The 22,272-nt window shown below is 39.8% G+C and overlaps 2 protein-coding genes and 1 pseudogene across 6 annotated transcripts; 2 read left to right on the forward strand and 1 right to left on the reverse strand.

The window, feature by feature from the left end:
* Positions 1-30: 30 nt before the first annotated feature.
* ZBTB26 (zinc finger and BTB domain containing 26) lies at positions 31-12,640 on the forward strand. 2 transcript variants are annotated; one of them, XM_068553311.1, is made up of 2 exons: positions 31-105; positions 8,248-12,640. In XM_068553311.1, the coding sequence occupies exon 2, from the start codon at positions 8,258-8,260 to the stop codon at positions 9,581-9,583; it is 1,326 nt and encodes a 441-aa protein (XP_068409412.1). In that variant the 5' UTR covers positions 31-105; positions 8,248-8,257; the 3' UTR covers positions 9,584-12,640. The 2 variants fall into 2 exon arrangements, with proteins under 2 accessions (XP_068409412.1, XP_068409413.1); XM_068553312.1 differs by having other exon boundaries at positions 64-101.
* Positions 12,641-13,614: 974 nt separating this feature from the next.
* Positions 13,615-21,666, forward strand: ZBTB6 (zinc finger and BTB domain containing 6). 4 transcript variants are annotated; one of them, XM_068553256.1, is made up of 3 exons: positions 13,615-13,746; positions 14,878-16,181; positions 17,828-21,666. In XM_068553256.1, the coding sequence occupies exon 2, from the start codon at positions 14,887-14,889 to the stop codon at positions 16,159-16,161; it is 1,275 nt and encodes a 424-aa protein (XP_068409357.1). In that variant the 5' UTR covers positions 13,615-13,746; positions 14,878-14,886; the 3' UTR covers positions 16,162-16,181; positions 17,828-21,666. The 4 variants fall into 4 exon arrangements, 3 of the variants coding, with proteins under 3 accessions (XP_068409357.1, XP_068409358.1, XP_068409355.1); XM_068553257.1 differs by having other exon boundaries at positions 19,663-21,666; XR_011075185.1 differs by having other exon boundaries at positions 13,616-13,746; positions 14,878-17,953; positions 19,663-21,666.
* Positions 18,418-19,829, reverse strand: LOC137770898 (liprin-alpha-1 pseudogene; annotated as a pseudogene).
* Positions 21,667-22,272: the final 606 nt, after the last annotated feature.

Below are 22,272 nucleotides of genomic sequence, written 5' to 3' on the forward strand. Positions count from 1 at the left end.
GGTCCCCCTTTGGCTCGGGTTCCCTGCCCCTCCCCCTTCCCGGAGCCCCGAGGGGCCGGAGCTCCTGGCGGTGCCGGATCCTGACGGTGGCCTTCCCCTGGGTCTGTAAGTGCGGAGGCGGCCGGAGCGCCGGGTAGGGGTACGAGGTCTCTCAAAATGGAGCCCCCTTGGGGCCCTGGATTGGCCGGGACCTGCCCTGGGATGGGGGCCGAGGGGCTGGCCTAGGCCCGGGGGGACTTATGGAGCCCTAGGCCCGGCCCATGCTGTGCCCCGCCCCTTTCCCTTCCCAGTGTCTGGAGTGGGGAGCCTAAGGATGCCCCCAGGGACCTCCTCCTGGGACCCCAGCCGAGGGCTCAGCAGTTTGCTTGAACGCCCGACTCTGGCATCTTGTAGGAAGTGCCAGATCTGGGCCATGGCAAGGCCTCAGGGCCAGCCCGCGAGAATCATTATGAGTACTAAGCTAGGTTACCCTTTTGCCACTGGCAACAGCACCTTTATATTTCTGGCGCTATGTCAGGCACTGGGAATTCGTAAGATACTGTTCCAAGTTTCAGGGTCAAGTTTGGGAGCCAGATAAAAACAAATGAGTGCTCCTGCGATGTATGAATCAGTCATATATGTATGAACTGTTCAAGGGGCAGTTGCTGGGGAGGCTGAAGAAAGAAAGTGACTTCTCAATTTTATTTGTTGGAGAGGATAAGGTGGAGAAGGGCTTTTCCTACAGGAGGAACAGTTGCAATGCTGTGAAGGAATGACTGAGCATAACTTGTGTGGGAAGAGGAGGAGGGGGGTGCGGGGCTCTTGTGCAAAGGCTGAGATATGAGGCTGGGAAAGTAGACCAAGGTCCAGATAGTGAAGGTTTAATCCTAAAGGAGGTGGGTACTTTTTGAAGAATTTTGAGCAGGAGACTGGTATAGTCGGATTTGCACTGTAGAAAACCATCTGGTTCTGGAGGTCAGCCTATAGGATAGGAATTTCTATAAACTGATTCTGGACTCTTTAGCTAAAGTCTACATGCCCTCATTGGAGATTCTTTTGAAGGAGTAGTGGGATCAGTCTAGTGAGAAGTAATGAAATCCTGAAATGGAGTTATGACAGTATTACTGGAAAGAAGGCAGGTAATGCTGTAGTGAATGCTGTAAAGACTCCATAATAAATTGGATGTTGAGGGTGAAAGAAGTATCAAAGCTGAGTCTTAGGTTTTAGGCCTGTGGTATTTGAAGAATGTTAATGCCATTATCAGCAATAAAACCATAAGCCTAGTGTAGATGACAAATTCATTTTTTGGATATGTTGACTTGAAGGCCTAGTGAGATAGCCACATGGAGCTGTCCAGTATAGAGTTGGAAATGCAAATCTGCAGCTCAATCTAAATGCTGTGGCTAGAGGAAAGGTTTGAATCATCATAGAGCGTAGAGGTGGAAGCCATGGGAATAGCTGGCATCAGGAAGGGGTTATTGAGAAAGAAGGGAATATTTGGGGGGGAATGGTTGCATTTACAAAGCAGAAAGAAAAATTAGAACTAACAGTATTTGGTGTAGTAGCAGAAACAGAAGTAGATGATAAAATATAAGAAGTAGATGATAAATATAAGGGTTCCAGCAACCAAGAAGACTCAGAAGTCAAGAGAAGAGAATACTGAGAAGGGTCCACTGGGACAGTTGATACAGAGCATTTGGAGAATGAGGGGAAAAAAAGATGGCATTTCTTTATCAAGAGATCATGAGTGACCTTTTACAAAGCGATTTTAATAGAGTGATGAGGTGATAATATATGAAATAATGCAGACCTCAAGTGGTTTGGTGTCAACCAAAGAATGAAAATGAAAATGAAAATGAAAATGAGAATGAAAAAAGGGCCACATATGAAGGATTTCACAAAGAAAATTGACAGGCTTTATTTACTTACTTACCTAGCATTTGCTTTTATAGAGCACAATTCCAGGCACTATTCTAAGTTCTTTTAAAAATTAACTTAATTTAAAAAATGAATTTACTTTAAAATTAATTTAATTTCCCATAACAACCCTATGAAGTAATATTCTTTGACAGGTGGGAAAACTGAAAAACAGAAGTGGTTAAGTAACTTGCCCACGGTCACACAGCTAGTAAGTGGTGGAGCAAGGTTTTGATTCTAGGAAATATGGTTTTACCCACTGCACTAAGCAGTGATTGAAGATGGGAGTCAAAAGAATGGGAAAAATTTAAGCAAAGATAGACTCAATTAATAAAAAAATGGAGAGGCTTGGAAGGAGATCCAGTTTGAGAAGAAGGTAAGTAATGGATTTATGTTTGTGTTATGTATTTGTTTTTTATTTCTTTTCTTCTGTCTTAGATTCTCTTCCAGTCTGTGCCATTTTAGGTCAGTTTCATTCACAGGTCAGTTTATGTCATGCTTTCATCTATTACTTATTATCTATAATCAGGTCTCCTCTTCAGCTTCAGAGCTGTATCCAGCTAGCTAATGGATCTTCTCCTTAATGTCATGCAGGCTTCTCTGGTTAAACATTTTAACACCTGACCCATGGTCATCCCTCCAATAATCCCTAGCTTATTGAATGACACTCTGTCAAAGATACCCAGTTTCTCAAACCAAATATCTTGGAGTCATCTTGACCTTTCATCTCTTGTTTCCCACCTTGGTCATCAAGTCCATCAGTTCTTTGTTTGAAATATCTCTAGAATCTGTTTCCTCTCTCCGTCCATATTATTTCCACTCAGTTTCCATATTATTCAGGCCCTCATTATTTCTATCTTGATCTGTTAAAGTAATAGCATACTAACAGGTTTTCTTGCTTCCACGCCTACTGTTCTCAGAGCCATTCTCCATAAGCTTTTGTTTTTGACTTATTGAGTTTTAGCCAGTGTAAGAGTTTAGATATCATGCATTTCAAGTGATAGAGTAGTAGCCTAGGGCAGGTATTTTTGATTAGCTTGAATTGAGGTTAAGTTTGGTTAAGATTAGCCATGAGGATGGAGAGTTAGGAATTTTTTAAATAGAGAAGGTAATAAAACATTGAGAAACCAAGACAGGCTTTCTGAGGAAGTAAGCATTAAGAAAACAGCAAAAAGTCAAGGACTAAGCTTTGAAGAATACACTTACCGTTACACAATTTAGTGAACCCTTGAGGAACAGATCAGCAAAAGAATGGTGGAAAACTGAGGCCAGTAGTTAAGTCACTTGCCCACTTCTGTACAACAGTTTAAGAAGAATGAACTAGGTCTATTTATTCAATATAAATAACCCTCAAAAGCAATAAATGAAAAAAGAAAGTTGCAAAACAATATATATGTAGTTTATAAGTAAGAAACCTAATTTTATTTTTTATCTTCTGTGGCTAGAAGTGTTGTTATATAGAAGTGTTGTTTTAAAAATGGAGGGGAGGGAGAGTCATTAAGGAAGAAACATAGAACCAACTGAGAACTGAGTGGAAGGAGGCTGAGAGAGGGGACTTTTACTTTACCTATATTAAAAAATTTTTCCAAGAAGGGTATATTTCTGTAATCTTACAGTAAAACAAAAGAGTGAGACCTTGGAGAATGCAGTGTCATGAAAGTTACCCAAAAGAAGAAAATGATTGAGTTTTATAGAGAGAAAAGCTGTAGTTTATTACAACCTCTTTGAAAAATGGCATATGGTGTTAATGAAAGACGAAGAAAGATTTCCAAGTAGCTGTGAGTGCTAAGTTGAAAGATAAAGGCACTTTTATGAGGTAGATGAGGAAACAGACTGACATACAGCTTTGGAGTTTATTATACAGAATAGAAAAGTTTTCCTTATCAGTATTATTAGAGGCATTTTAGATAAGAAACATGGATATTTTTGCACTGCCCATCGCACGGCAGTGAACGTTGTTGAACGTAGAATATTCACTGATCCTTTCTGGTTACTCCTGTTTGAACAAAGGGAAATTTTCAAATCAGCTGGAACATTTGTTATGGAAATGATTCTAGAAGAATTGTGTAAATATAAATAAAGAGAGAATGATCTTAAGTGAGACTATTCCTATTTCATTGATGTTTGAGAAACGGGTCATTTAAAACTTGCTGAGAGAAACTCAGCAGTATTTAGACTTAATCACAGTAACCTAGACAACAGATGATAACGACCTGAACCATGCCAATGGTAGTAAGAATATAGAGAGAGAATTTGGAAATCATTCTGTGGAAAGAATCAACAGAATGTGGGGACCAAGTCTCTATTCTACCTGATCAGATCTTTACTTTCTTTAAGTTACTAGACTATTAAAATAGTCATAATTTTATTAAGTTTTGTTTGTTAATGGCATTAAGTTTCATTCTACAAAGATAAATACACAGTATGTGTATAGCTGATTCACTTTGTTATAAAGAAGAAACTAACACACCATTGTAAAGCAATTATACTCCAGTAAAGATGTTTAAAAAAAAAGATAAATACACAAAAGATAGAAAAATAATATAAAGTTAAAATAACTGAGAAAGGAAGGTAAGACGAGGATAGTACATAAATGCTTTACTATTAAAGTCCTCTAGACTTGACACAAATTTGGCCTTAAGTTGTACTTTTTGTTCTTAAACATAAAACTTTTATTGAAGCATAACTAAATACACAAAAGCATATCAATCATAAGTGTACAGCTGAATGGATATGAGCAGGGAGATCTGAACAGTCCCACAGTTAACAGCCATAAGATAAAACTTCAGCTAGCCTAGTTGTTTCATACATGAATTTCGGCATCATGCAGCTTGGGCACCAGTTCTACCTCTAACATTTAATACTTTCCACCTCTCTTAAATTGAGCAAGTTATTTATGTTCACCAAGCTTGGGTTTCCTCATAGGCAAAGTGGAGATGATAATAATACCTACCTCACAGAGATTTTGAGGATTAAATGGGTCAACTTGGGTAAAGCACTTAGCACTATACCTGGTACTCAGCAAGGATTCAGTAAAGATTAGCTATCATTTTTCTTATTTTTAAACAAAATTAAACCAGTTCATATGAAACAAGTGTTCCTTTTTATTTTGACATTTTAGAAATTTTGTTTAAAATTTGGTTTTATGTTGTTAAAACTATTTTTTGGAAACAAACCCTAGAAAGACATTTTCCCCAGGGTACTCAAAAGAGGGTATCATGATAATGTAGAGCATCTCTACCATAGCTCAATAATAATTTCATAGGGAACATTAAGAGTTAATTATGGTTTTTGTTGAATGAGCTGTGTAAAAAATAACAGTTGGTCCTTGCCCTCAAATAACTAACAGTCTGTTGGGAAGAGAGACTAGTGACAAGAAACAATTAAAGGACAAACTGTGTGGCCTGGAAATAAGAGTTTATCAAAGGGAGACAGTACAGTAAGCTGAGACATTAAGGAAAACTTCTTAAACAGAATAATTTTTCCTCATATTCTTGGACTACAACAGACAAATCAAGCACTTTCCTGAGATACCTGTTTGACTGCTTCTGTTGGTAAGTTTCTTGAGACTGATGAATAGGAAGTAAATGAAATTGTACTCCAACTCCCGTCTTTGGAACTTCAAGGAACAATCCCTGAGGACAGTTGTCTAAAGCATTGCAAGTACTGTCATATTATAGATGGAAGCAATTAATGCTCATTTTTCAGTGTGAGTAGGAAAATACTGACCTGTCAGTAAATTTAGGACAAGCTAAACCTCTAAGAAAGAATGCCCCTTTTGTTTGGCCACTTGAACAGCAGTCATTTATATAATTTCTAGTTATAAATTGGGACAGTCACTGTTTCCAGATCAAATATATTAAGCTACTGTAGTTGCTAAAACTGACCAGAGATAGATAATACAGTTGTGCCACTTTGTTTACTGATATAGTCCCTGTGTCTCCTAGATTTTTCCTTTTCATTTGATATTCACCACCTTTTCTATGATGCTGAATTTGCTTCTCTACATCCCTCCTCTCATCTTCATTGTGATTATTCATTATCTGTACACTCAGAGTGCCATACAAAGGGAATGCTTATAATTTATGTATAAATATATTTTAATATACCTGTGCCATACCAGTTCCCCCTCCTAAATCTCACCTCTCTTTCAATGACATTTTAATTCGGCTGAAATCCTAAGTTTAAAACCTTTACACGTCACTTTTTTTCATTTTCTATCTCCAGTTACCAAGTTTTTTGAAATACCTTTTTGTTATTTTTCCTTGCTCCTTATTCCCATTTTCATTCCTTTCTAGGCTCTCATGGCCTCAGACCTGCAATGCTTATGCAGACACTGCATTGGTCTTCCTAACAGCAGTTCTTGCTTCTTACTACTGTCAAATGAATCACATAGTTCAACAAATGCAAACTGAGCACCTGCCGTGTGTTTAGTACAATATCAGGTGATGGAATACACACCAGTTTGAACAGAAGCGGGTTTGGCCAGTAATGTGGCTGCATTAAGTAGAATTTGAAGCCAAAGGAAAGAGTGTTTTGCCCTAGAAGATGCACGTTCCCAGCATTAGCTCCATTGAATAGGGTGGAGATTCTTCTCTCTAATGCCATGTAGCTTGCAGTTTGGAGGGGAAGGAACAAGTATTGGTATCCTGAGTGTTATGTTAGAAGTACTTAGTTATAGGTCCAGTAGAGACAACTTTTCTAATCTAAGGGGTTAGGGAAGGGCCCTCAGAGGAAATAAAGGAGTCAGAATTGGCTAGGAATAGTGTTATGGACTAAAGAAATAACTGCTAAGGTTTGGAGTCAGTAGAGTGCTGTCATGAACCAGGCACTGAGCAATATGATTGAGACCTAGATTCTGCCTTTACGAGCTGGTGTTCTATGAGCCTTTGTAATTCAGTGTTCTAGAAGATAAAATTATAAAGATTGGGCTTCGGGGCCAGATGTTGCTAGGAACAGCTGGTTGTCTCGTGATTCTCAACTACGGAGTTGATGGATACATAAAGTTCAAGGTGAATTTATTGATGCACTGAGATTGTAGAGCTGCTTCTCAGGGGTAGACCTGATATACCTACTGATCTCACAGAAGACTGCTATATAGACTGGTGGATTGTCATTGTAAAAATAATAAATGTGTTGACAATATCATGTTGACATGGCTAACTTATCCTTCCCTTTAGAGTGACACATGGGAAGCCAAGTTATCAGAAAATCGTTTGAAGAGTATGGAATCAGAACATGGGGACTGTCTCCAAAGGAATTGCTTCATAAAGGGACAAATACACAGAGTTTTGGCAAAGACACCTTCTCTGTGGTTGAATGGTTTATGCCAGTGTTTACCTTAATTATTCTTAAATTTACTTGATCAGTTTATATTCAAGAGGTTAGTCTTCATCCAGGAGACAATGGGAGGTCACAGAAGGATTTTAGGCAGGAGTTGGATATAATCAGATCTGTGTTTTTGAAAGATGACGTGTGATGGTGTAGAAGTTGGATTAGAGGTAATAGAACCTGGAACCAAGGAATATTTATGAATCAGTTCTAGTAGTCCGGTTGATGAGTAATGATGGATAAATAGGGATAAGGAAGAAAGAATAGAATCTAGTAAGGATTAACTAGATCCACCTTACTCCTACTCAGATTCCCACCAAGTGACTCATCTGGTTTTTCTATGTCAAATATTTACTTCATATATCAAGAAATGTTTCTTAAGAAAGAGTTTAGGTTTGTCCAAAATGCACAGGATAAAGACCTGTGCCTTTGACACTGTCTAAAAGTTGTCCCTTTAGGCATGTGACTTTCATTTTATTGCAGAAATACTTGTATGAGTAAATTCACATCAGTTTAAACAGAAGAGGGTTTACCCAAGAATGGGGCAAGCAATGTCACTGCAGTAAAATACAAAGTGAAGGAAAAGAGTGTTTTGTCTTCGAAGAAGCAGGTTCACAGTATCATGCAAAATAAAGTAGTTATTTCATTATTACTTGTTGGGATGTTTTAGGTAGTTCTTGAAACCTGATAGAATTATCATTTGAGAAGCAAAAAAAATGCCCTTGGAATAACTCAAGCACTGTTCTTGTAATAAGCATCTTAAAAAGTTGAATGAATACCAAGCTGTTTACACGGATACAAGTCCACTCCTTAGATGCAATTGACACTTGATGTTGGTAAGGAGTAATTTTTAACAGCCTTTGAAAGCAGTTATACTAGCTTCCTCTTTCAAGGAAAATTTTATTCAGATACATATAAACAGGTATGACAACACAAATTTGGTTTTGGAAGGAAAATCCAGGTTTTCTTAATTGTTTGTATTTTCTTAAATTCATCCTTTTTAACATTTCTGTTCTTTAGGTCTGCCAAAATGTCTGAAAGATCAGATCTCCTTCACTTCAAGTTTGAAAATTATGGAGATTCAATGTTACAAAAAATGAACAAATTAAGAGAAGAGAATAAATTTTGTGATGTTACAGTTCTCATAGATGATATTGAGGTACAGGGGCATAAAATTGTGTTTGCTGCAGGTTCCCCCTTCTTAAGAGACCAATTTTTACTGAACGATTCCAGAGAGGTGAAAATCTCCATATTACAGAGTTCCGAAGTGGGGAGACAATTGCTCTTATCCTGTTACAGTGGTGTGCTGGAATTCCCTGAGATGGAACTGGTAAATTACTTGACGGCTGCGAGCTTTCTTCAGATGAGCCACATTGTAGAACGGTGCACACAGGCCTTGTGGAAGTTTATAAAGCCAAAACAACCAATGGATAGTAAAGAGGGATGTGAACCGCAGAGTGCTTCTCCCCAGTCAAAAGAACATCAGGGAGATGCCAGAGGCTCCCCAAAGCAGGACTCACCTTGTATCCATCCATCTGAAGACAGTATGGATATGGAGGACAGTGATATTCAGATTGTTAAGGTAGAATCTATTGGGGATGTATCAGAGGTTAGAAGTAAAAAAGATCAGAACCAGTTTATTTCTTCTGAACCCACTGCTTTACATTCATCAGAGCCCCAGCACTCCCTGATAAATTCAACTGTGGAAAACAGAGTAAGTGAAATAGAACAAAACCACCTCCACAATTATGCCCTGTCTTACACAGGCAGTGATAACATCATCATGGCCTCAAAAGATGTCTTTGGGCCTAATATTCGAGGTGTAGACAAAGGCCTACAGTGGCATCACCAATGCCCAAAGTGTACCAGGGTGTTTCGTCACCTGGAGAACTACGCCAACCATTTAAAAATGCACAAACTCTTTATGTGTCTACTCTGCGGCAAGACTTTTACTCAGAAAGGCAACCTTCATCGACACATGCGTGTGCATGCCGGCATTAAACCTTTCCAGTGTAAAATCTGTGGGAAAACCTTTTCTCAGAAGTGTTCCTTACAGGATCATCTTAACCTTCACAGTGGAGATAAGCCCCATAAATGTAACTATTGTGACATGGTTTTTGCACATAAGCCAGTTTTGAGGAAACATCTTAAACAGCTGCATGGCAAAAACAGCTTTGATAATGCCAATGAAAGAAATGTGCAAGACCTCACAGTGGACTTTGATTCTTTTGCATGTACAACAGTCACAGACTCTAAAGGGTGTCAGCCACAGCCTGATGCGACACAGGTCCTGGATGCAGGTAAACTGGCCCAAGCTGTCCTGAACTTAAGGAATGATAGTACTTGTGTGAATTGAGTAGGGCCTTTATGCTCCTAACTAGAACTGACTGCAAACATGGCAATAGTCTGAGTCTTTTTAGGAGTGATTTTGCGAATTTGACTTCTCCAAAGCCTCTGTGCTTTGGAAGTCATAGGGGTGAGTCAAAGCACTAATAGACCAGGCAACTTGCCACTTGGAGTGGTCTTGCCTTCCTTTTGCCCTTTCCCATGTTCTGTTTTGAATTATTTATCCTGTGATGTCTGTTTTCCTTTCCCAAGGAGTATTCCACCTGTCTACCTAACATTGACTTATGTCTTAGAGTGACACTGTTTTAGACTTTTCACTGGGCACATTCTGAAGGTACCAACAAGTTAATAATATCACCTCCAATCCACTAATAGATGCTATGCTAAGAGAAGCGAATAATATTTTTCATTGGCAGAAAATAAGCTGAGATATAAGGAGATACTGCTGTTGGCCTGAATATGTGATAGAATTTGTAGTTGCCTTGCCTACTGATAATTCATCTATGTCTGATAAATGAATGAATCTGCTTCCTACAATTTGTACTTGTCTTGGAGCTGGCTATAGTATTTTAGATTATTCTGTACTCTTTTCAACAGTATATGGCCCAACTTCGCATCATTGAAGTTCACATAGACCAGAGTACAATATTTTTAGCAACACCTGCAGACAGATAGTTAGGAATCGGCATGGGGAGCATAATCAACAAAGGATAGTAGTACAGTTGTACAACAGTACTTATTTGGGAGGTCTTCCCCAAAAAGAAACCAAATGTTTATAATTAATCTCTAACTTACTTGGTGATGCTTTTGAAGTCAGGATTGCTCCAGGCACATTTAAAGTGTGCTAACGCATAATGGTCTCTCTGAAAAGGGGCTATCTGGAGTCATTCTCTAGGCTTTGTTTTAGAAGTTAGCCATCAGTAAGGTGAGTTTGGCCTTCAGAGTTTTGTCCAGTGTATTGTAATAGTCTCTGAATTCTCATTTCCTTGTGTACCTTAACTTCTAAAATGGATGAAAACAGTGGGTCACAGGAGCAATCAGGTTTTCGCATTTAGATATTCCTATAAAGGTACATAGTCCCACCTTGTCACCTCTGATAGATCACTAATACAAAGTTGATTTTCCATTATGGAAAAACAAAACAACTGTTTTTCCTAAAGCACATGTTATAGTTCAGAAATAAAATTTTGCGTCTTATTAGCTTCTGACCCATGAGTTAGATTTAGGTAATAGGAGTGTTTGAGTCCATAGAGAATCTTAAGAGATCATTTAGTCCACCTCTCTTTTTTTAAGTTGGGATATCCAAAGCCCAAAGAGGTGGCCTGGCCAAGGTTAGCCAAAGTAGATAAGTAACTAAATATGAGCTACAGTCTCCTCACTTCTCATTGTCCCTTGGCTTGAAAAGATTTAGTACATGATCAAGAATACCTTAATAAAAAGTTCCTAGTTTGTGCTTCCCCTCTGTGAATCACTGTTTGCTTTCTGAGACATCCTGGATTTTGCAAACAAAACATCACAGAAGGATTTATTTTTGTAAGTTAATTATTTTTTGGTTAGGATGAATATTACATTTTTCCTAAGCAAGTGACTGATTTGCTAGATGTTGATTAGGAAGGGCAAGGACAAGTAAGAATAATGTGAGAAGGATCCAAATGTGAAACTGATTTTGTCTTGAAACAGTGTTTATTTAGTTTCCATCAGGATTTTCTGTTTTTGTTTCTGAGCTATGAGAGTCCATGTACAGATAAACCAAAAATTAGTTTTAACTTGAGTAGTCAGAGGGAGTTCTTAAAGTTGTTATAATTTGATGCATTTATATGTGAATCTGATTTGAAGTATAATTTCTACCTTTTGTTAAAAGATTTTAAATGAGAATAAAATTGAGTGATAAGACTAACAGGTATCTATGCCTAATGTCACTCATTATATGGTCCAATGATGCTGCCTAGCATTCTGGTTTTTATATGATCCAGCCAAAGAGTACCAATTCTATGCAACAGTGAGACACTAACATGTTAACCAATGTTTCGCTATTTTCTCTGAACATCATTTTATCACAGGGAAATTTCAAGTTGGAGTGCTTCCTCTACTTACATTCATGTCCTGTTTTTGTTACTGGTTTGAAGACTAAAAGGCATGGGTTCAAATAAGATTGGTCTCTTTGGTTGGAGACTATTCCTGGATTCATTCAGACATTCAAGAGACATTTATTGAACACCTACTATTGCCAGGCACTATGCTAGATACTGAGGATATGAAGGTAAGATTGCTATGGTCCCTGCCCTCACAGAGCTTACAGTCTCATGTAGTCTTAGTGAGATGAGGTGTCAATTTGGTTTTATCCTAGGAAGAATAAAGAAAACTGCCTTGCTTTCTTTGATCACTTTAAATTAGCATCTTGATGGTTTTGTATCACTGAATCTTCTAGTTCTCACCTTTTTCAACTGCAAACTACTGACATGGTTTACAGTGTCTCCCATTTCTTGGCTGGAGAGGTGTTCTGTTTCTGTGAGACATTTTCTTAATTTTGGTGGTACTTGACTTTTCTCTTTCTTTGTTTATACATGTTTCTTAGATTGTATTGCAAAGTGGTCAAGTTACTGATATCAAATATGTTTTACAGGGGAAGATGACTTTCAAAACTAGTCGTATTCTTGTAGAGGAGGAAGATTTTTTAAAACCTTAGACATTCAGCATTTGTATTTTATGGATCCCCAGGATAACTAAAAATGAGAGAGGGCTCTCTTCACCATAGTTTGGTTTTTAAAAAATTACTGTGTCACAGTTATTTATTTATTATTTAATTTTAAAGGCAAACTCCAAACTGAAGTGGCTCTGAGGTAAATCAGATGTGGTTTTAATTTGTTTTAGTTTTCTTATTAGAAGGTCTATAAATGGAGGGTGACCAGTGTCACTACTTCTAAGATATTATCCTAAACAAACAACCCAGAACATTTTATTTCAGCTGGTGAATAGCTGTTCTAAATCTGTTGTATGTTAGACATACTGTGAACTACCTCTTCACTTATTATGGGGAAGTTTCCTTAATAAAAGTTTGACAATTAAAGCTCTGGTGTCAGTGGTTTATTTTCTCTCTTCCCTCCTGCTTCCCTTTCCAATTACTTGAATTTGAATACAGGAATGCTTTCTTCACTCCTATTCTTGAAAAGACATTAATCAAGCACGCTGAGCTTGGCTTCAGAAGCAAATCTGGGCTAACCAGAAATTGTTACTAGGGTCAGTTACTTCCTCCTGTGCTATTGACTGAGGGGATGGAGCAACTGCTTTTAAGAATTAGCTGAGATATTCCTTCATTTGGCAAATCCTTGACGCCTACTAAGTTCTAGACTTTGGGAATGCAAGGAGCAGTAAGTCACTGTCCTAAATACCTCTGCCTAGGTGGGACACATTTCAATACAGGTACGATAATGGCCGTCATTAAGGCAGCCAAAGGGTTTATTGGTTCCCAATTGGGAGCCAAGTAATTCACGGGCAGTTCAGGATGGCTTCAGGGATTATGTGATTTATGAACGATGGATGAATGGGATTTTGAAGGATGAGTGGTAGGAGGGATAGAGCATGTTGGAGGAAACAGCCGGGCCAACGGTTGAGATAGAAGGCCTGGGTTTGCCAAGGAAGTGAGAGGGGTAGGGGCGTGGGGAGGAAGCGATAGGTTGAGCGGTGAGGTGGGATCCAGATCCTGATGGGGCATTAGCTAGGCAATCTCGAATACTGATCCCGATGGCACTCTCCTCTCCTTACCTCCGCCACCTTTTAAATTGTATATTTCAGGGTAAGCAGAGGACCTGGCCCCTAATAATCCGGGAGGGCCTCCCAGGGGTCCCGGTGCTGGGTACTCTGACAGACGCGCTGTACCCCAACTTCACAACCTGTCTGCTATTCGGATGTTGAGGAGAGCTCACGGAGGGGACCGGCTTGCGTACCGAAAGTGGGACAGGAGAGATGGGACTTGCCAGAATTCGGGGGCTTTTCTGTTATTCCAGGCGTGGGGGGAGTAAGGGAGACTGTCTCAGGATGTCCTTCCGGGACGCCCAGCGGGCCCCAATAAAGAATGAAGCTAGTTGACACCGGATGTGTTTCCTCCCAGACTGACCCCACCTTCCGGCCTGGGCCGCCGCTGCAGCGGAAAGCTCGGCTCTGGTTTCTGAGTCGGTGAGTGAGCGCGTGGGAAACTCCGGCAGGTGGGGAAGCCGGAGGAGGAGGCGGAGGAGGAGGAGGAGGGCAGCAGCGAGGCGCGGCCCGGGAGTGGCTGGAGGGGTGCTGCAGACACCTGGCCGTCAGGACCTTGGTCCTGGCAGGCTTGGCTCGGGAAGACCTATGTGGCGAACTGGAGGATCTTCCAGGCCACCTGGGGTCCGGATTCAGTTCAACAGATATTCCCGAAGCTGCCCCTGCTCTGTGCCTGCCCTTGTGCTCGCTGCAGGAACTCAGATGAACCAGGCTCCTTTTCGTGGTGTTCTGAGAGCAACTGACTCTGTCCGGGAGACGGGTGGATAAATCTTAACTTGATTTGAGCCTTCAGCCAAATCACTAGCTGAAAGCGCGAATGTAACATGTGCAAAGGTGTAATTGGGTCTTCTTGTCTGGCCAGTGGTGAAAATCTAAATATCAAAGAAGCTTCAGTGTAAAAGATAGAGGAAAGGTAAAGCCATAACGTTGGTGAAGGCCAAATAATGAAAGATCTTGTATTTGCTAAGAAGGTTAGGCTGTCCTGGAGGTAGAGGAGAGCAATGGAGGATTTAAAGCAGAAGAGTAAAATAGAATTTTTAAAAAAGTTTTAAAAGATGTTAATCTGGTGCCACTTAGGAGGGTAGTTTGGAATGTAGTAGAGTGTCGTATCAAGGAGACTGCATTGGTCCAGGTGAACAGAAGGAAGACCTGCAGTAGTGATGAGGAATAGGAAGTTTGGAGATTACATTAAGGTTTCTAATTTGGGAAACTGAGTTAAGTCCACTTAGTAGTGGGCATTAACAATGTCCTTGAACACAAGGCACATACAGTTTAGTCAAGGAGAAAAACATAGAAACTGTTGAGTACAATTCAACGTAATAAGTTATGTAACAAAAGTATGAAAGATGTACCACAAGATCATAGAGAAATGCGTTTTATTTTTCTGGGTCTTGAGATGGTTATATAGGGGTTCACTCTTAGCGCCCAGATTAGAATTTGAGTTGTCTTTTACCCAGTTTAGGTTTAGGATTTTTTGATTGTTTGTTTTTACTATCACAGTGTAGGAAAGCATCCCCGATCCTTACATCAATGTTTATGTTTTATTTTGCTTAGATTGTGACCATGGCTGCTGAGTCTGATGTTCTGCACTTCCAGTTTGAACAGCAAGGAGATGTAGTCTTGCAGAAAATGAATCTCTTGAGACAGCAGAATTTATTTTGTGATGTTTCAATTTATATTAATGACACTGAGTTCCAGGGGCACAAGGTGATTTTAGCTGCTTGCTCCACTTTTATGAGAGATCAATTTTTACTCACGCAGTCAAAACATGTCAGAATCACCATCTTGCAGAGTGCAGAAGTTGGCAGAAAATTGTTGCTCTCTTGCTACACTGGAGCACTTGAAGTTAAAAGGAAAGAGCTTTTGAAATACTTGACTGCTGCTAGTTACCTTCAGATGGTTCACATTGTGGAAAAGTGCACAGAAGCTTTGTCAAAATATCTGGAAATTGATCTTTCTATGAAAAATAACAATCAACATGCTGACCTGTGTCAATCCTCTGATCCAGGTGTTAAGAATGAAGAAGAAAATTCAGATAAAGACTGTGAGATCATTGAAATTTCAGAGGATAGTCCTGTAAACATAGATTTCCATGTTAAAGAAGAAGAAAGCAATGCTTTACAGTCTGCAGTAGAGAGCTTGACATCAGAAAGAAAGGAAATGAAGTCACCGGAGCTGTCTTCAGTAGACATAGGTTTTAAAGACAGTGAAATTCGTATCCTCCATGTGGAATCAATCAGTACTGGGGGTGTAGAAAATGGGAAGTTTTCACAGCCTTGTACCTCTTCAAAAGCAAGCATGTATTTCTCGGAAACACAGCATTCACTGATCAATTCTACAGTTGAGAGCAGAGTGGCAGAAGTTCCTGGGAATCAAGATCAGGGCTTATTCTGTGAGAATACTGAAGGAAGTCATGGTACAGTGAATGAGATTCAGAATCTAGAGGATGCTTGTTCCCTGAGGCACCAGTGCCCCCGGTGCCCTCGGGGGTTTCTTCACGTTGAAAACTATCTGCGCCACCTTAAGATGCATAAACTGTTCTTGTGCTTACAGTGTGGGAAAACATTTACACAAAAGAAAAATCTCAACCGGCACATTCGAGGGCACATGGGCATACGGCCCTTTCAGTGTACTGTATGCCTGAAGACATTTACTGCTAAAAGCACACTTCAGGACCACTTGAACATACACAGTGGGGATCGGCCATACAAATGCCACTGTTGTGACATGGATTTCAAGCACAAATCTGCTCTCAAAAAGCACTTAACCTCTGTCCATGGCAGAAGCAGTGGTGAAAAACTACCCAGGCATGATCTGGAAAGGCAAAATCGACTATAATTAGAATCACACCTTGCTGTGTAAGCCTTACATCATTCTGTTAGGCAAGTCTTTCTATAGAAATGCAGCATTTGTAATATTGCATTTCCAACCCTATCTTTGGGTCTTATTTTTGGTCTACCTACACAAGTTATTCTTTCTGAACTTGTACTACCAGTTCCAAAGTGTGGGAGACATGTTAAAGCTGAGAGGATGCTGTCTTATCTCATACATTATATATAAGTCCCAGTGGTTTACCTAGAGAAATAGTGTTCCTCTTAAATATTCTTGATTCTAGTGACAGAGGATCCAGCAGTATTTCCAGATTCTGATTTTGAGTCTCTAGATAATTGATATAAGTGTAAAATCCAACCATACCATAACTTCAATAAATTAGGATAATGGGAAGAGAAAATAAAATTTAAAACATACTATTACCCATTATTAGTGATTTTAAAAACGGATAGGACTAGTGAATTTTTTTTTAACCAACTCTATTGGATTCTAAACTAAACACCAAGGTATCTATTGTTTTAAACCATAAAGGAACACAATTCAAATTCATTTGGAAGTAGCAGACTTTCCTTATACATAAGCTAATATTCCTTACAATAATATTTCCATGAGTTGTTAGTATACATATTTTAGAAATGATTAATTGGGCCCAGGTTTCTTGATTTTATTTAATACGGTTACATTTAATAATTTTGTGGCCAGTAAAATTATACCATTGGCATGAAGCTCTAAGATATTTTTTCTGTTTCCTTTTTGAAATTTATTTTATTTGTTGGTTAACGTACAGTAAAATTGACCTTTGTTTTTGGTGTACAGTTCTATGAATTTTTACATATGTACAGATTTATGCAACCACCACTGCAATTAGGATACAGAACATTCCATCACCCTCCAAAACTCCTTTATGCTCCCCCTTTGTAGTCAGCTTCTCATCCTAGCACTAAACCCAGGCAACAGTTCTCCATCATTATAATTTTGCCTTTTCTGAAATATCATAAATGGAACCTTATAGTATGTTCCTCTTTATTAAAAAAAAAAATTATTATTTCTTTTGGCTGCGCTGGGTCTTAGTTGCAGCACACGGGATCTTTTAGTTGCAGCATGCGGACTTCTTGGTTGCAGCATGCATGTGGGATCTAGTTCCCTGACCAGGGATCGAACCCAGGCCCCTTTCATTGGGAGCACAGAGTCTTACCCACTGGACTACCAGGGAAATCCATAGCATGTTCCCTTTTGATATGCTTTTTTCACTCAGCATAATGCCTTTGAGACTCATCCATGTTGCTGTGTGTGTCAGTAGTTCATTCCTTTTTTTATCTTGAATTGGCAATATATATTAGTTTTCTTACTGTCACTAGATGAGCAGTTTAAATATGGGTAGCTATTAGTATTCTCTTAATAACTTTTTTCATTTACATTAATGCAATTTTTATAACCCTCCCTAGAGTTTTCTTTTTTCATTTTTCCTAAAGTGTTCTATTTGCCTTTTCCCCCTCAGTTTTATGAGATGTACTTGACATACATCACTTTATGAGTTTAAGGTGTATAGCATAACATTCTGACTTACATATATTGAAATACTTAGTGCAATAAATTTAGTAAGGATCCATCATCTCATAGAGATACAATAAAAAGAGAGAGCAAAAAACCATTTTATTTTTCTTTTTATGAGGATATTGACTGAAAAAAATGCACAATGCGAGAGTTGCTGTAAGGACACTAAGGATTAAGTGGTCATGGAGGTAGAAGGGGCAGAGGATCCATCACACCCCACTGCACCCTCTGGACTTCCTGTTAGGTGAGAATTATAAACCTCCTACTTCTTTTAGTCACTGTTTTCCAGTCACTCATAAATAAAAATTGTCTGCACAGGGAGCACCAGGGCCAGGGCAGGGGAGGGTGCTTCCCTGTACCATTAAAATGCTCACTTTAAGTTCCTGTCTTGAACAGGTTTAAGATAAAAGTGTACAGTTCTGTGGGCCACTTACGTCTGAAAGTAAGATGTTTCCTCCTAACGAGTTGAAAACGATTTTAATAAAAAGTTGTTTTTGCCAGCAGGTTTCTCAAATGTCGTGCTCGTGAGGCTCAAGCAATTCAGTGGTTGGGAACTTGGGTCTCCAAGTGGTCGCTGTCGGGCAGTGTTTGGATATGGGGTCATTTGTTTTTTGGAAGTTTACGATTTTTTTCAGCCTGTCCTCCCAATTTGCTGAGTCCCAAGGCATCTTGAGATGAGTTTTCTGTCTCTGCAATACCACCTTGTCATCACGATTCCTTGCCAAGATGTCCAGGTCGGCCCTTTTCTTTCTTGTCAGACAAGCGGCTGATAGAGGACTTGATGACCTTCTTCCTGGGGGCTTTGGGCAGCAAGTCCTGGCTGCTGTTACTACTGCTGGGGTTGCTCACGGGGCCATCCTGCAAACCTTTTGAGTTGTGCCCAGCCCTGGTGTCCTCGGGGCTGACTGTGTGCAGCGCCCCTTTGTGCATCCGGTCCAGCCGAAGGGACAGCGGGGAGGAGGGGGCCGAGGTTCCACATTTTATGGTCATCTTGTCATCTTGTACCGCTTCTCGGGAAGCTGGTGTCCTGGAAGTCTCCTCACGCAGCGCTGGCAGCCGGCCTTTCTGGGGGTGCGGCCACACCACTCTGCTGCTGAAGGAGTCTGCGGGCCCATCTGCCACGGGGAACCTGACATCTGGGACGCTGCCCAAGTGGGGTCGGCCTTGGTGATGGAGCTCCTCTCAGCCTCGTCTGGTCCAGTTCAGCTCTCAGGGCTTCCAGGTTTAGTCTTAGCTGATCCTTACCATGTTGCATTTCTTCTAACTGCGTTTTTGCATTCTCAACTTCTAGTAGGAGAGACTTCTCTGCTAGAGTAGCTTGTTCTCTCTTTAAGATGAAGCTGAAGCCTCTTGTTAGATTCTGAAAGAAGCTTGTTAACAGTGTCCGATAAGCGTTTATTATGTTCTTCATTCATTTTCTCTCTGCCGTGCCTTGGAGAGTGCAGCCACACTCTGGGCCAGCTCCGCCTCCACCTTGGGGAGCACCTCTGCTATCTGCAGGGTCTGCTGCAGCTTCTGCTGTGCCAGCTCCAGGCGTTCTTGCAACTGGCAGTTTTTAGCCTCAGTTTCACGGACATCTCGTTTCAATTTCGTGTTCATTTCCTCAGATTTAATGAGGTCTTCTCTGGCCGTGTATAGATCTTCCTCCAGCTCTGTCACGTGAGTAGAGAGGGCTGCCAGGCACTCCTTCATCTGGCTCTGCTCTCTTGACTGCTTGTCTCTGATTTCCCCAGAGCTCGATCAATTTAGCAAGGTCTTCCTCGTGAGAACCATCAGAAGATCTCCACAGAGATCAGGTTCCTATAGGTCTCCACCATCACGTCCCTGTACAAGGCCCTCTGAGCAGGGTCCAGGTATTCCCACTCCTCCTGAGTGAATTTTATGGCCACATCCTCAAAGGTCAACCATTCCTGAGAAAGAGCCATCCCAGACTCCAGTTCTTTCCTCTTCCAGGCATCTTCCTTAGGCTGTTGAAGCCAATCCTGAAGGTTTCAAAGATACTGTTTAATGCTTGGACTCAGCATACCCTCTTCCTGTGCCACAACCATGCACACATGGGCGACCTCACTACGTGGAATGGACTGCTGCCCACAGTCACAGGAGGGATTCCGCACAGTCATCTCCCACACAGAGACCGACAGGTGAGGTTTCCCACACTTTCCTTCAGATCATGCTCGCCCAGGAGTTCCCTGGGGGCCTAGTGGTTAGGATTCTGGGCTCTCGCTGCCATGGCCTAGGTTCAGTCCCTGGTCAGGGAACTGGGATCCTGCAGGCAAAGAAACTTTCCAATATATGAGAAGAGAAGAAGAACGCACTCAGGCCTGGAATAAATCTGACCGGTAATGGCCACGTCCGGATTTACTTGGGGCGGAGGGCCGGGTGCTGGGATTTTAGGTCCCTAGAGAGTCCCACACCAACAGGAAGGGTAGCAGGGTGCGGCATAGCACAAATTTACGCTAGAAAGAAGCCCTCCCTAGAGTTTTACTCTGTATTTCCGGAAATGTGCCAAAAGCAAAACCATGACTGTGTGGTTATTTAACTGAGAGCAATATTTCAAATTGTGTTATGAGCCATTGCTCTCTAATATCCCTGTCCACGTATAACACAAAACTTTTTGCTGTTATAACAAGATTAAAATATAGTGCAAGGCAAATCATATTTTCTAAAACACAGGAACTATTTGTAAAGAAGCCTGACTGGATACATCTTATTTCAAGATGTTCTGTTCCTCGTCTACTCACCTCAGCTTTATTTAGAATTTCTGCTATGTTTAGTTTCTGTGGAAGCCCTTCCACATTTAAAAATGTAATATACTTTGTACCATTTAATGAATTTTGTGATGAATCACATGTTGATTGTTATAAATGTTAAATATCTTTTTTGTGATACTTCTGTGAAAAATATGTTCTTTATAGATTTTTAACTCTGGGAGAGATTTTAAGTAATCCAGCTCTCATATTAGATAAGAAAAACAACTTCATAATTCCCAGGTCACTAGTTAGCAACATTGGGTAGGTCACCTCTCCTTGAGCTTTTCTTAAATTTATATGTAAAATAACAACTTTGATCTTGATAATTTGTAAGATCATTTCCAGGTCTAAAATTCTATGATTTTATATTTAAATCTTCCTGAGTTTCTAAGAACAGAGGGAAAAGCAAGTGAGAAGAGTTTTGTGTCTTTATGAATGTTGCTATTTAGTACTCCATTGGAGACAGAACTTTTCTAAATTAAAGAGTGTTTTTCTTCCACTGGAGAATTTGATAGCACAGCACTCAATTTTCTTTCCCATTTGACCTATGATTGGCCATTTGTAGGCATGAGAACATTTCCCTTTCAGAAATAGTTTGTGATTGAAGTGCTTTTCTTATTTTTGCTTCCTAGGATGAAATTTTGTGGGGGAGGGATGGAAATGGGAGGGGAGAGTAAAAGAATAGTAATAAACTGTTTTTTTTAGAAATTGGTATCTATCTTTGATGTTTGAAAAAATTATGGTTGTACTATGTTTATGTTTTATGTGTGCCTTGTAAGATTCTCGTGAAATTTTTTGTAAGCACTTTGAGATTTTTGCTTAGGGGGAAGGGGTGTTTTGTGAAAGTGATGGTTGTTATTTATTATTATTTATTCCTGTTCGGTAGCACAGAGGGATCTCAAATCATTCCTAGGAGAGTGTCTGTTTGCATGATGTGTCTAAACAATTTCAGGAAAATGAAATCTTTTTTTAAAATGCAGGTATGGCAAAGTAAAGTGTTGAATTTATTCACTGAAAACATTCACTTTTAGTTCTTTGTGTTTCTGATATGATGGGAAAAATATGTAGCATGTTTTGGTTCAGCCTCTTCATTTACTGGATTTATGTATAACGGATCTTGGAAAGACAGTTGTTACTTTGGTGTAAGAGAAAATCCTTGCCATTTTTCCCTGGATGTAACTATCCTATATGTTTACATAAGAAATAATAAAGTGGAGATGGGAATGGAGAGCTTTGTCTTTTGTCTAATCTGTGAATTTTAAAGGAAACTATTTTTCCTGGCTATTCATTTAATCATTCATTCAACAAATATTTACAGAGTCTTTACAATATATACCTGTATTAGAAGTTAGGTAGACAGACGAAAATCCCTGCTCTCAAGAAACTTGTGTTGTACTGGAGCGAGACAGACAGAAAGCAAGTAAAACCAATGTACTGTCAGATTTTGAAAACGGAGTTGGAGAAAATAAAGCAGGGAGGGAAGGAGAATTGGAATTGAAATTTTAAATGTGATCAGGTTACCTTTGAAAAATCTTATCACGTTATCACATACCACTGTCCAGTGGAATGGAAAAAAGATATGTATATATCCATCACTATCTAGTTGAATGGAAAACAGTGAACCAAATGAATCATTGTTGGGAACCTTTCTATTGGGTTGGCATATATTTCATAAAGAGAAGTGACTGAAAGGGATAAAAATGCATGTAAGAAAATCTTTGATGTGGCCAATGAATATTTTTTTTAAAAACACTGATGTTTTCCTGCCATCTGGGTAGTAATAACCATATGTATATATATATTTAAACTCATT

This window comes from Eschrichtius robustus, chromosome 10, assembly GCF_028021215.1.
Source record: "Eschrichtius robustus isolate mEscRob2 chromosome 10, mEscRob2.pri, whole genome shotgun sequence".
In the NCBI taxonomy this organism is placed as follows: Eukaryota; Metazoa; Chordata; class Mammalia; order Artiodactyla; family Eschrichtiidae; genus Eschrichtius; species Eschrichtius robustus.